The following is a 13,772-nucleotide window of genomic DNA, read 5'->3' on the forward strand; positions in this document are numbered from 1 at the left end:
TCATTGTGCGATTTAATTAAACGGTTGAATGATTTTAGCTGGCCAGTGGGTGAGTGTGTGTGTGTGTGTCTTTGTGGCTTTTCTGAAAGGAGCGAGATGCCGTCCCCTGAATCATTCCTTAGCAAAGGGTGTACATAGGTTTGTTTTCTTTGTGCGTTGTTTGCCGTTGAAGATAAGCGCCCACCCCCTGTGTTGGCCCTCTGTAAAGCTTGCCTTCCCACATTTTATTGTTAGTATTGCCCAATTGCAATTGTGGTTGTGTTGGGTTTTTTTTATTTCATTCCGGTTTTGTTATGCTTTTGTTTTCTTCTTGATTTTTTATCTTATTCTTCTTTATTTGCACACATCCACTTTAGAAGATTATTGTGCGGCTTTGTAGCAAACGCCCTGTGAAGCTTTGCCCTTTTGGCTTGAGGGTACCCCACATTCGATAAGAATGTGGCCTCCCGTTTGAGTGCGTGTGTGTGTTTTATGCCGATTGTAATCTGTGTATGGGTTGAGGGCAACACAGGAAAAAAAACACAGACAAACATACGGAAAGCTGATACCGATTAAAATGGAATGGTTCTATATCAGCAACTTCCCACAAAATAGCAACACAGATGGCGCTGTTTCTTTTTGTTCCACTCCACTAAGCTACTAAGCAACGAGCAATAGCTGATAGAGCATTTCAACGCGCACACACACACGTCCCTTCACATGATCGCTTTTGAAAGGGTGTAAATTATGCTAATGTAAAAATTACCATCCCATGTCATCGTAAAACGTAAATCCCTACTGAGAAACGGCTTAGGGGTAGATCCGTTTCCATAAAGCTTGCTGGCAACGAGAAAGTGTGTGTGTGTGTGTGTGTGTGTGTGTGTGTGTGTGTGTGTATGGGTGCTTTTGTTTGTTTGTTTGGTTATACGATTTGCCGGCGCCGATGTAACGATGGATTACTCGTCATGGCCTTCTTGCGAAGCGGTGGGGTAGCGCTACCCTTAATCCTAGCTTGAATTCACACCAGCCCGTTCGGAGAAACTCCATGCGCCTCGAGCACCCCCAAGGCGGGGAGCACTAATTCCTGTGTGTCATAAAATTTTAAATGACACCGCCATTAAAATAAAATATCACGAAATAATTATACATGGCACGCCAAGCGCCATTCGTACGTGGAGCTGCTTTAATGTACTCACTGCCTCGACGACCCGTTAGGGAGAGGAATCTACCGTACAAACTCCCTGCGCTTGCCTGCGCTGACGATTCTCGCGTTGCGAAGCGAAGACGGATGAGCTGGAACAGGAAATGCGTCTTGGAGTGGAGTCGTAAATCGAAACGTAGAGAGACGCTCGTCGTCTACTGTCAAGACGTTCCCGCTCATCATTCGCTTTCATGGATTTCCTGCCCTCCGTAAAAAAAACCCCCCCGATACAAAAACAAAACAAAGAAGGATAAAAACCAGACCCGGGGTGACGATAAACGGGAAAATATATGGCCACCTTTCCCCTTATATCTTACCATTTGCCAGCGACGGTAACGACTCCGCCTGTCACTTTCAGGACCATTTCAGGCCGTGCCAGACGCACAGCGGCTGCGTTCTGCTCCGTCCAACTTCGTCCAAGGAGGCCATTTTTGCTGTAGTGCCCGAGCTACACACAGCTACAGCTTACCTGAAATAAAATAAATAACCTACCCACACACACACACGTAATCACAATCCGGCCGTGCTTAGCCTACATTTAGGCGCACCTTCAGTCATACGGAATCCGCGCGGCCATCTAGTGCCTAAGAGTAAACGTCCCGCTTCTTTTTATCTGCATATACATTCGACAGGTGGTTCGGTACGGATGTATACTCCCACGGTGCGAAGCGAAAGGCGAAATTGTAGGAAATAAAACGTGCTGCACTCTATTACCGTGTACTTAACCGATTGATTGACATTCATAAACTCCCGGGACCGTTTATGAACAACTCAATCGTTCGCTCAATCACGGGAGGCGATGCAATTGTCCTTCATTCAAGCGGGAATTATTCATTGTCAATAAAACTATTCAACAAACAATAAATACATTATTTGCGAGGAATAATTGTTTAAACAGAAGCAGAAAACCCAACGGAACATTGAAGCATTCATTTCGCATTTGTTTTAACATTTGCCATATTAAAATGAAAGCTCACCCCCTCTTTAATGGCTTCCCTTTACGATCCGATTTGTACTAAAAACAAGACCAATTAAACATTTTACACAAACCCACACACACACACACACTTCTCCCTGCTCGCTTTAAATTCAAATAAAACGCACTTTCTGACACTCACACGCCCTGGTTTTTCCCACGTGTCTTTCCCCACTCTAACCTACCACTCAAACCATCAAGACACACCGGAACAGGGAAAGCGATAGCGCTGCCACCGGTTTTGTGCGAAAAGCGATTAATCTTTCACACTTGTCATCGTTACCATCGCCACGAGGTACACCTCTGGCGGCCTTATTTGCCCTGCCTTTAAGCCTGCCGTCACCAAGCAACACCGTCCTCTGCAAGGAGCTGGGCACCAAGACGCGCCGCGGTAGCGTACCCACCATTTTGGTCCTTCGAACCGGATGCCGCCGAGAAGCGTCTGCTGTTTGTATGGCTTGTAGCACAGCGGCAGTCAACAAAGCAGAGCGGTATCGCTTCGTGGCTGTCTTTTTGGAGATTAACGAGCGCGCTGAAGACGCTCGTACGGAACCAGAAAAGCTCTTGTTTTTGGGGAGGGTTGCGGGGGGTGATTAATCAAAGGGGGACGTAAATTAAAGGAATGGCGGTGCGCGGTGGTGTGTCGATATTTGCCAAACCTGGGACGAGGCAGCTGGTGAGCGAGGCACCGGCAAACCCTAACCAAAAATTGGGATCGGTGTTGATTTGCTCCTAGCAGCAATTACATACATTCACACACACACACACACAAACACGGTAACATATTGCTGCTTTCACCCCTTTCACACGGCACAGGTCGCATGGCAGTGATACGGATTAAATGGTTCCAGGCGGATACTACCGTAGCCACGCACATTGTACCGTGGTTAAAGGCACACACACACACACACTCATCGGTCTTTATCGCTTCGCCGGACTATTACATGCACAATTACATTTGAAATGAAACATATCCCAAACACACACGCGTACAATAGGACACGCACACACACATGTTCACTCCGATTTGCTAGGCTCTAACGGTTAGCACACGTTACGCTTACTGCGGTAATGGCAGTGATGCGGTTATGAGCGGACCTTACGCCTACTGAGCAGGGCTCAAGTACACACAAACACACACACACACCACCCGAGAAGGCTGTAACGTTTAGTTGCGTTTTTGTTGCGCATCGTTTGCTTCGAGTGGTTCCGATTTGTTGCGCCGGATAGGAAGGGCCGCAGCGGCAGCAGCAGCAGCATAACGTTATTTTATGGTTTGCTCCTTGCTCAATGCATACTCCATGCGGCGAGGCTTGGATGGATGATTTTCCACATTTTGCCACCAAACGCAATCGCAATCGTGCACATTGTGTTAACATATCTAGAGTGGCAAACGGGAGTGGCGGCGTAAAAGGGAAACAAACATATCCCGTACCTTTTTGGGGCTTCGGGGGGGGGGGGGGGGAACGGCGCCGGCACGTGGTGTAGCTTGGTTTATTTTCCTTTCATGGCGATAAATTATGCACAGCCAATTTCGAGTGCTATCATATCTCTCCTGCACCTCGGTTCGTGTCCAACCAGCAGCACACATCTACACACCTCCATAACCTGGCAATAAAAGCCGTACTAAAGAGGTGTGTACACGATTAGCTGCCTCCATTGCTTGGAATGCTGTGTTTATCTCGGCACACGTTCACAAGTGTGCACGAAGGCTCCAAGGCATAGGGCTCCAGCACGCGCCCAAGCGTTCGGAAGCGAGAACAGATTAGAAACGATCCTGGTAATTGCAAGACCAGCGAGGAGAGAGCGCAAGGGAGTGCTTCCTAGACACAGCCAATGGAATCCGATTGGAGGTCGGGACCATCTCCGTACTGCTCAATTGTATGACCCGGTGTGGCCAAACCACAAGGCAATCGGAAGAGCGCCGCTAGAGGCACAAGGTGCAGAGGTGCCGGAAGTCTCACTCCACATCGAAGGTACTGAACACGGAACAGGGTAAAAATTATTGACCACCAGTTCAGCATGGGGAAGCGTCCGGAAGCTGGGGAGAGGACGTTACCAATCGAATCGATTCTTCTTTTAATTCTTTTTTTTTTTCTTCACTCTATCTTGTGTGTGTGTGACCGGTTGTCGGATCCCTTTGTAGTCGGGTTTCCGGTACTGTCCGGTGGCGGTAGTGGTCGTTGTGGTCCTCCTTCAACTTTCCGACTTTTCTCCGAAACCTCTGCACAGACAGAGGCATCTTGATATGTCGGCAGGCGAACCGGTGCCCTTGCGTATGCAAATTAAACCGTACGCAATTGGAAACCTAATTGAGAAAATATTCCATTTCATTAGCTTCATTCGCTTTGGACGCTTTTGGAAGGGAGCGGTGGTTTTTGTGCCCGCCGTGCAGCAGAGAAGGTGCGGAATGGAAATAAAGATGCCAGAACCAGCACAAGCCAGGTGGTTCGGGTGTCAGGTGAATCGTTGTGTGTGGGCTTCCTTCGGCCTTTGGAATGCGATTTACCAGTCCGGTTGGGCTCAGTTCGGCACACTGGTAAATGGCAATCGATTTTAATACGTTACGCATCACAATGGACCTGTTTTGTCTGGCTTTCCCTTTAGTCGGGAACGGGAGTAGTAAATCAAAACTCCCAACAGATGGAGATGGCTAAAAGCGAGAAAGGAGAGAGAGAGGGAGAGCTAGGATTTGTTTAACATTATTACCGAGTGGAATAAGATACATTTTGTCCGGAGGTACGGACAGATAGCAGACGTTCTATCAGAGTCATCCGAGCTGGAAGCCGTACAGGCAGCGGGGGCAGATGCTACCTCATCCGTACGCAACAACTGGCTTCTATCAAACGCGATAGACAATATGCATCAGGGCACACGATCCATTGGTTGTATGATTCATGGAAGCTCATTTTTTTCCTCTGTTCGTTCTGGCTTTTTTTCGTATGTCCAGCTGGAAAACAACAGCAATAAATCATGGAATATTCTATCGTTGGTAAGGCAACAATGTGAACCAAAGCACTACTGCAGGGGCAGTAGCTACAGAAGGAAACGCACGAGACGGATGGGAGCTAATGATCCATTATGTTACTTTGTTTATTTGCGAGTTCTACAAAACAAATTGTACAAACGAACTGTATTTGTTACAGGTTAGTATAATAATATGATGCCCTGTTTTCGTGGTCATGAGTTCAAATCTCTTATGAACTAACTTCGTTTTGTCGTAACAATCTACGCATTCATGTCGACCTATATAGGCACTCGAGACATCCGTCAGTCGTCAACCAGACAAAAATCCATAGGCAACTATAATTCCGAACATTTTGGAACCGACTTCGGTAAGTAGGTTCGACCACCGATCATCATTCAGAGCTGTCTAGAATCGTCTCACTCCGGCCTACTCTGTATCCGGGTGGAACTAGTGATTCCTTATTCGCCGGAGCTGGAATCGGGCTAACGATAGCCGGAGTCCATTCCTGGATGCGCTCCAGACAGCCCATCACTACTTGATAGTTTGCAATATGATACCATGTTGGTGCGGACATCCGGAGAGAATCAACATAATGTTACATGGCAACAACGGTAACTCAACCGGGCGCATGTTATTAAGCCGTGCGAGTTGACGGCTGTAGCACGGGAACTCCCCAAGAATAAGAAAGTATACATACAGGGTTTTCGATGATATTATTGACATGTACAGCGAGTTGTTGATTCGTTCGAGCATATAATTGACTCTTTCAGCGAGATATTGAATCATTCGGAAGCAGGCGTTGACATGTTCGGCGATTCTTTAGAGCTGTCACTTTCGTACCCCTTGGACTACAGCTTGGATCTTTTCCATCAGAAGGTAAAAAAATGGTTTTCGAAAAAATATCTTGGTTTTAACTAATATATCAATTAAAAAGCTTGGGTAATGATTATTTGCTAATTTTAGGACATCTAGAAATGAAAAATTACACGCTTCGGCACAGGATGTAAACTAAACAAATGACAGCACTACAGAATCGCTGAACATGTCAACGCCTACTCCCGAACAATTCAATATCTCGCGGAAAGAATCAATTATATCCCCGAACGAATCAATAACTCGCTGAACATGTCAATAATATCATTGGAAACCTTGTAATAAAATCATAAATTATACCAATATCTCCCGAATCATGGTTTTAGAAATAGATTGCATCTAAAATTCTCATGACATTGAAAGGAGTATCTTGAGCTGCGTAAAAATCCTACAATAAATCCATTGTTTACAGTGGTTTTGGGCTGTAGGAAGCATTCTAGACGGTTAGCACGGCGCGGGTCTTCATCTCAAGTGTTTTGTTCCGGCCCAAATCGTTACGTTCTTTAATTTTAATTCCCATGCGTGCCTTACTCTAGTGCTAAAAACGAGTCTTCTCGTGTAGATTCCCATGTGTGTACGTGCGATCAGCGTTTCAAAATGTGTGTATGTATGTGTTTGTGTGTGCTACAAATAAAAATGAACATAAAGCCATTTGACATCTACGATCTTTTTGAAGAAAGAAAAACTTGTTCACGCTGAAGATTGTTTACTTTTCATAAAACAATCATTTCTACGCCTAATTTCGGTCTCAATTCCATTGCTATCTCTACGTCCCGATTGTTTGTTGCGCCGAATTATTCGTGCGGTAGATGCTTTCCAGTGTGTGTTCACTCGTCCGCCCGGCACCGTCGTCTGTCACTTGACGTGTACCCATCTGACGGTTGTTTTCCGGCACGCTAGTGAACTGGTGCACAAAAATGTTTTGTACAAATTGCGTGCTCATTATTGGCTACTTTGGATTTGACTTGTTCGTTTATTTTCGAGTGTGTTTTCGATATCTTTTTCATCGGTATAATCAACACCAAATATCAAATATGGAATCAGGTAATGCTCCCATGCTGGTGTCCTTTTCGCATCCCAAACATTACGTAATGCATGCCCAAAAATCGTTCGATTTCTTCTCAACATCCCCCTTTCTCCTTCCCCCCTTTCCGCATCAAGTCGACCCGAGCAAGACAGATTTTGAGTTGATGCGCGAAAGTAAAAAGCGCAAGCTACCGTGGTGGAAAACCCCGAACGCCCCGATCATATGTAAGCGGATTGTGAAGCACCTGCTGAGGCGCATGTATGCGGCCGCCCGAGCAGACATCGAGCTGCGCAAGCAACACAAGCAGGTAACGAAGAAGTTGGCGCTGCTGAACGAATTTCTGGACGCACTGCGGAAGCGCTACCTGCACCCAACCCTACTGGACAGGGGCGTACTGAGTGTGATAGAGCTGTGGCTAAAGCCGGCTGCAAATGGAGAGCTTACCAACAGCCAGATAACGCGCGGCCTGCTGCGATCGATGCTCGAGCTGTCCGGCGTTACGCGCACGCATTTGGAGCGGTGCAAGGTGGCTGAGGTTGTGTTTGCGCTGCAGAATCGCCGGGATGAAATGCACGACAACCAGCGGATGGCAAGCGAGCTAATACATCGGTGGGCACGGTTGCGCACTTCGAAATGTTCGTTGGTGACACCAGGAAAGGGTACGTTTGCTGTGACCGGTCTTCCTTGTGCTGTGACTCGATTGAAATGATGCCTCAACACGCTGGTACGATACTGGAATGTCTCGAAGTCTCGTGGATTATACCCATCGTGCTCTGTCAAACCGTCACTCTTCGCGTGTGCACACAAACACCTGCCAAAGGTGCACCGGAGAACGCACGGTGTAGACCTAATCCATAGCGTTTTAATCCTTCACTCGGGTGGTTCAAGGTTCATGTGCTTGGTGGACCATATATTTCTCCGAAAAATGCGGATCATCGAATAGATGCTGCTCTCTCTCTCTACACAAAAATGCGATCCCCTATGATATCAGAACTGCTTTAACTTCTGTATTACATCCCAACCAGACTCAACACCTTCGGCTCTTGACGTACCGACATCTTCGTCGAAACAATGATGAAATGAATGATTGACTGTGCTTGTGAGTACTATTAGACAGCAGATTTATGGATGTTGTACATTGGCTAATTTAATACAGGGTAAGACTGTATAAAATGTTAAAAAAAACTATATTTAAACCGAATCAGAGCATGTCGGTTAGTAGAATTAGTCAAGTCGAGTATCAAATTTCTTATCACAAGAGCTATGTTGTTTTGCACCAAACCAGTAGATGCAGTAGATACTGTGAATTAATGATTATTTGCTCCCAGCAGCGCGGCAATGATCGACGACAGACAAGAGCGAAGTTTGTCGAGCAACTGCTCTCCCGCCAGAGCATGAATATCAATCTTCCCGCTGGGCGTTGACGCGCACCGGTTTAGGAAAGAGGATATTTATTAATGCTATCATATCGTATTTTCCACCATCAGCGCGCGCGCCCGATATTGATGCCCGAACCGAACCGAAAGTTGCCCCACAAACTCGACAGCTTTCATCAGTCACCCACGGACTTTTGTGCACGGATAGTTAGTACTGCGTCGATCCCTAGCGGGTAAGAGATATTCGTTCAAAAATTCACACGACTAACAAAAAGTAAACTTAAAAATATTTTCTTACTTCTTGTAGGTAACCGTCATTGCGCACTTGCCTCCTCCCCACACCAAAGCTCTATCATTCATGCGCAAACTTTCTCAATTTGATACCGAAAGGATGAAAATATCAAAGCAAAATTTGGTGCGGTTTGATGCGGCACTGCTGCCCTCGATCCCATGGATCGAGAACGTCACTAAAGGAGGGCAAACCAGCGTACGAGCGTGCATCATGGAGCATGGAAAATGTAATCATAAAAGATTAAGTGAAGCACAAACTTTGTCTCTTCAACCCGGGGCGATGCTGCCGACAACCCAGCCCGACTTACCCAGCCCGCATCCACAGGGTTCCGATTCAATCCGGGAAGCCGCCATAATCGTGTCATACAGGTTAAAACGATCGATCGGCACTGAACCGGCACTGGCACGATGATGGTACGATGCCTTCCTGTGGTCAGAGTTTTTTGTTATTTTTTTTTGAAATTCCACGCCACTCTTACCACAGAGGTTGTCCCAATTGCCCAACTTCCAATGTGTTGTGTGAGCCTCTTTCGATGGCGCATTACTGCTGTCAGCGACTGAATAGCTTCAGTCGACGAAGACGTTGCTGGTGGGACACGTTTTTCTTGAACACTTGACCACCGGTGACGCCCCCTCCCAGGGGGAGAGAATCTAGTTAAGGTTAACTTTTTTTTCTCACACTCACCCTCTGGGTCCATTTGATGTTCCCAAAAGACGCTGGATGTCAGAATTTGATAAATCGAGCAAAACTACCCTGTTGGGCGGCTACTGGCCCTGTTCAGGTATTGAAAGGTGAGGAGTTTATGGAGCCCACCCCTCCGTCTTACTATTCTATCGCTTCAGGCACGTCTCACCTAAAATGTTCCTCGTTCTGAGGATTTTGCATCACACTAACACACGAAATGATGTCCAGTACATCGTTATCTTATTTGCTGTCCTTTTGCCACCTTTTTTTTTTGGTTGTGGAGCGGGATATGGAACACACTGGAATTGGAGGTTGGACGTCCTCGTGATTGGATTGTCAGTCGATGGAATGTTTCCCCTGCCAGGGTATGCTGGACGTGCCGAAAGTGTTGGCCCAAATTGGTTCCCATCGTAGGGCGAGGTGTAGCCTAGCTTTGGTGCCGCCAACTCAACCACACGTAAGTGGACCATGTAGATGTAGCTGCTGTTGATGTGTGTTGGTGTGTGAGATTTGAATTTTCATCCTCCATTAACTGAGCTATAGGGGTGGAGTGACAGAACGGGTCAAGAAACGAGCCTCACTTCCTGATATAGTTTGTACAAGGGCAGCACTGCCATAGCTTAATGGGCCTACAGCAGGATGAGTTCTTTTCGATCTGCTTTCACTCTTGCATCGGTTCGTTTTATGCGGGTTGGCTTGACTTTTGGAGCTTTTCCTTTTCTTCTGTCGCTTGCCTACTACCTTGTCACTGGATTATATGACAATTATGACGTATGGTGTAAATGCTCTGGGGAGGAAGACTCTTCCGCTGGGTCTTCAAGCATTTTGGGGCTTTAAACATTTACCTTAAAATAATCTAAGCATTCTCGCGCTTGGTGCGATATTCTTGATGATTTGTCGGCGGCTCCAGAAGTATGTAATAAACATAGTTTAAGGGTTCATAGTCTTGTATTACAATAGTTTTAAGAGTTTTTTAAGTAAGCTTGTTTCGATTTTAACTTGAATCAGAAAAATAAGTGAGCGATGAGTTTTAAAGTATTTTTATAATCTAGTAAGTCATTAGATTTGTTTGTACATATTTACATATATAAAATAAAAATATTTTAAAATAAACTGCGTTGAAGAATCGTTCAATTTAAACGCAAATCAACGTGTCCTACGCAAACGAAAAGCAGACCCCATTACAACCAACCAACTGACTGACTGATTGTGTGGAAAATGCATTAAATTTTACCGACCAGAAGGCCTCCCATTAAAACGTATGGCCGGCCAGGTCCAGGCATTAAGTAGCAAAGCCTTATTATAGCATTACGCTCGATTCATCTTCCCCTGCTTCTTGCATTTCCTACGTTTTTTAATCCTCGCAATGCAAATGCGGCTGCAATAATTGCAGTCGGAAATGGTATTGCTTCATGTGCTCCATTCGATTGCTACCCGATATCTCTGCTGCATACTCGTTGTTTTTTTGCCATTTACCATTTTTAATTCAATGATTTTTGCTCTCCTCTTCCAGCAGCGTGCGGCCCAGGGACACACCAAACAAAAGTAAAAACAATTTCTCTACCCCCTTTTTTTTATTCATCCACATGTGCAGTACACGCAAAATGGGCACATTGCACACTATTTGACCGTTGCCTCCAGCTCACGTAAAGCTACTACTAGTAGTGCACCACGGAGAAGAAGCAGCTCAACAACAACAACAAAAAACACCCCAGTAAAGCTGCGAATCGTATTACCCAATTAAGTGATCAGTGGATTTCCGCGGCATTACCTTACGGCCATTAAAGTCGACTAAATTATTCATTGGCCTCGAGCGCGTATTTTGTCTCTTTGTCGGTTTGCCATTCTACACGCGGGTGTGTGAATTCAAGCGAGGTAAATAATGCACACGGCGGGGCTACGTTTGTATGTAATTCGTTTTTTGCAAAAGTTGTAATTTAAAAAAAAAAAACACATGGGAATTCACACTCTCCTCCCATTCCAGTTCGTACTCGCTGGTTGCATGTGCTTTGATGGGATGTCAAGCGACCATTAAGAATTAAAGCGAATGTGCAAAGCATATTATCGTCCGCAGGCCCAATCGACCTTAGCCGAGGTTGCGAGACTGTTTGCCTTTAAACTATTTACGAGGCACTTTTAAGCGCGTTGTTTTATTGATGGGAAATCAATCAATTTATCGCGCGTTTGCAGCTGGCTTACGGGCGATAAAAAAGGATGTTACAAAACGGAGCCGTATGCTTTGTCAGCGCGGAACGATGTCTGTACTTTATTCCTCGTAAGATATCATTTATTTATGCAGCCATTCGATTGATTGAATAGTTTAGCCAGGTTCGTCGAAAAACGGATCCTTTTATTATTGTGTCAACTGTTGTTAATATGACATGTATAGCTGAGCTGAAACATATAGGTCATTATAATTTGCTATCCTTTATAACGAAATGTTAACCCTTGCGATGTGGCCTATGCTGGCCTGAGCTATGCAAAGGGATGGTATAATTATACGAGGATCTTCACCATCTAATCATCTCCGGGTGCTTATTTATTAATCTCAGCCACGTCTCCAGATGGAGCATGACCTAAATACATTTCCTTTGACGTGTCCTCATTCACAGTACGCTATCGACATATGTAATTGTACTTAAACTAGAGCTCACCATGGTAGAAGTAATCAACATATGCACTCCGAACACACAACCAAAAAAGAAACCAAAGTCTTTTGAATCATAATTACAGGTTCAACCTCAACTTCCGTTGGTTCTAGGACATTGTGAGCTAAACTCTCTGTGGGAACCTATTATTCATAGGAATTTGAAAGGTACACAGAATCGTATACCACATCACTAAGAGATCGTAAGGATGACTCATGGGAGATCGTTGAGCCTGATGGATTTTTCAATCATCATTTCAATATTTTGTAGGATTTTTTCCAAAAAACATCCATTAGACTCTCAAATTTCGACAAATTTCAGACAAATTTCGCATGCTGTAGCAGCAATTTGCTAAGTTATACCATTTAAATGTCACTTTGTATGTTGATTATTGTATCGCAAGAAGGTTGAGGCTAGGATATTGGTATGTCCCACCATTGGAAATCTATTTCCTGAGGGTTTTGTTGGGTAATTCATTATGCTGTCTAGAATTTTTTTTTTTTTTTGGTAATGTATTTTAAGGGTAATGTACTCACTTAAACAACACTCTACAATAAAAAAATCCATAAATGTACTTACTTACTTTACTAATTGGTACACATTAAGATATGAATGTAAGGGATTAATTACGTTCGTGCTAATTTTCAAACTCTCTTCTGAATACTAATTTCGCCTTTTTTGCATTTAGTCCTCCTTCTGTTCCCATTCCCATCGACAATCAATTCCATCCAATCAGCTAATACGGCAAACATCACCAATAAATACCACGGGACCATAAATGCACACAGTTTTCCCATTGCGTCAGCAGCGAGAATCGAAATCGGATATCGAATGGAATGAAAAAAAAACACATCGGCAGACCTCCAGCCAATTTTTCCCCAGCACTCGGAAGACCCCTAGTAACCAAAGCGATGAATCCCTCCAAAATGGGTTTGTCATCGCAAGCGCATAAATATCGATACAGTCATATACGGTGATGGCAGATATCTTTATACTCCCCCAATCTGCCTAAATGAAAACCGTGTGGAAACCGGTTTGACGCACTTCGGAAACTCGTTTACGCCTTACTGCACTCTTCTTGTGTGCGTTGCTATTTTGTAGTTCAATTTTAGTACCTCCGTTTTTTTTTACTGTTCCAAATGCCTTTGCACAGGCATTCCGTCGCTCGATGGGCGAACTAGAAGAGCGGCACCTCCACCAAAGCGATGCAATTTTCCGCGCCAATATTATCATGAAATTTTACTGGCTTTGATTTGGAAGTATAAACTTCAACGTTTACACAGTATTTTCCGTTCTCGTGCCTTCGTTCACCTAAACCATCACCACCACTTGGTGGGCAAACAGTTCAACTGCCACGTGCGCATGCTGGATGTGTATTTGAATTTTAAAACCGCTGAAACTCAACAGACGCAATTTCGGCAATGCAAATGCGTTGATACCACTCTGATGGTGGCAGCAATCGATGGATGGGTAATGGGCAGGGAATTGGATTGTGATATTAGCACACAGCACAAAAAGTACCTCCTGCACACCGAGCACAGAGGAACAGCACAAAGTATACTTTTAGCAACTTCATTTACGCGCTCGTTGCGTGCAATAAAAGTCAATAACTTTACGATTACTACTACGCGAGCATCGCCGAAAGTCACTGTTAATAAATATTTATGACAAAAGGTGCGGTGCGTCAGCTTTTTCCTTCACGAACTGGCGGACGGAAGTGACATGATGAAACGGGGACACAGAATGAT

General features: G+C 44.8%; 1 protein-coding gene across 3 annotated transcripts; it reads left to right on the forward strand.

Annotated features, from left to right (window-relative positions):
- Nucleotides 1-6,775: 6,775 nt before the first annotated feature.
- LOC121599525 (protein IWS1 homolog 1-like) lies at nt 6,776-10,464 on the forward strand. 3 transcript variants are annotated; one of them, XM_041927396.1, is made up of 4 exons: nt 6,776-7,041; nt 7,159-7,683; nt 8,512-8,633; nt 8,708-10,464. In XM_041927396.1, the coding sequence occupies exons 1-3, from the start codon at nt 6,915-6,917 to the stop codon at nt 8,610-8,612; spliced, it is 753 nt and encodes a 250-aa protein (XP_041783330.1). In that variant the 5' UTR covers nt 6,776-6,914; the 3' UTR covers nt 8,613-8,633; nt 8,708-10,464. The 3 variants fall into 3 exon arrangements, 2 of the variants coding, with proteins under 2 accessions (XP_041783330.1, XP_041783331.1); XM_041927397.1 differs by having other exon boundaries at nt 7,159-7,331; XR_006005686.1 differs by lacking the exon at nt 8,708-10,464 and having other exon boundaries at nt 7,159-8,123; nt 8,512-8,565.
- The last annotated feature ends 3,308 nt before the right edge of the window (nt 10,465-13,772 follow it).

Source organism: Anopheles merus, chromosome 3L, assembly GCF_017562075.2.
Source record: "Anopheles merus strain MAF chromosome 3L, AmerM5.1, whole genome shotgun sequence".
NCBI classification, from domain to species: Eukaryota; Metazoa; Arthropoda; class Insecta; order Diptera; family Culicidae; genus Anopheles; species Anopheles merus.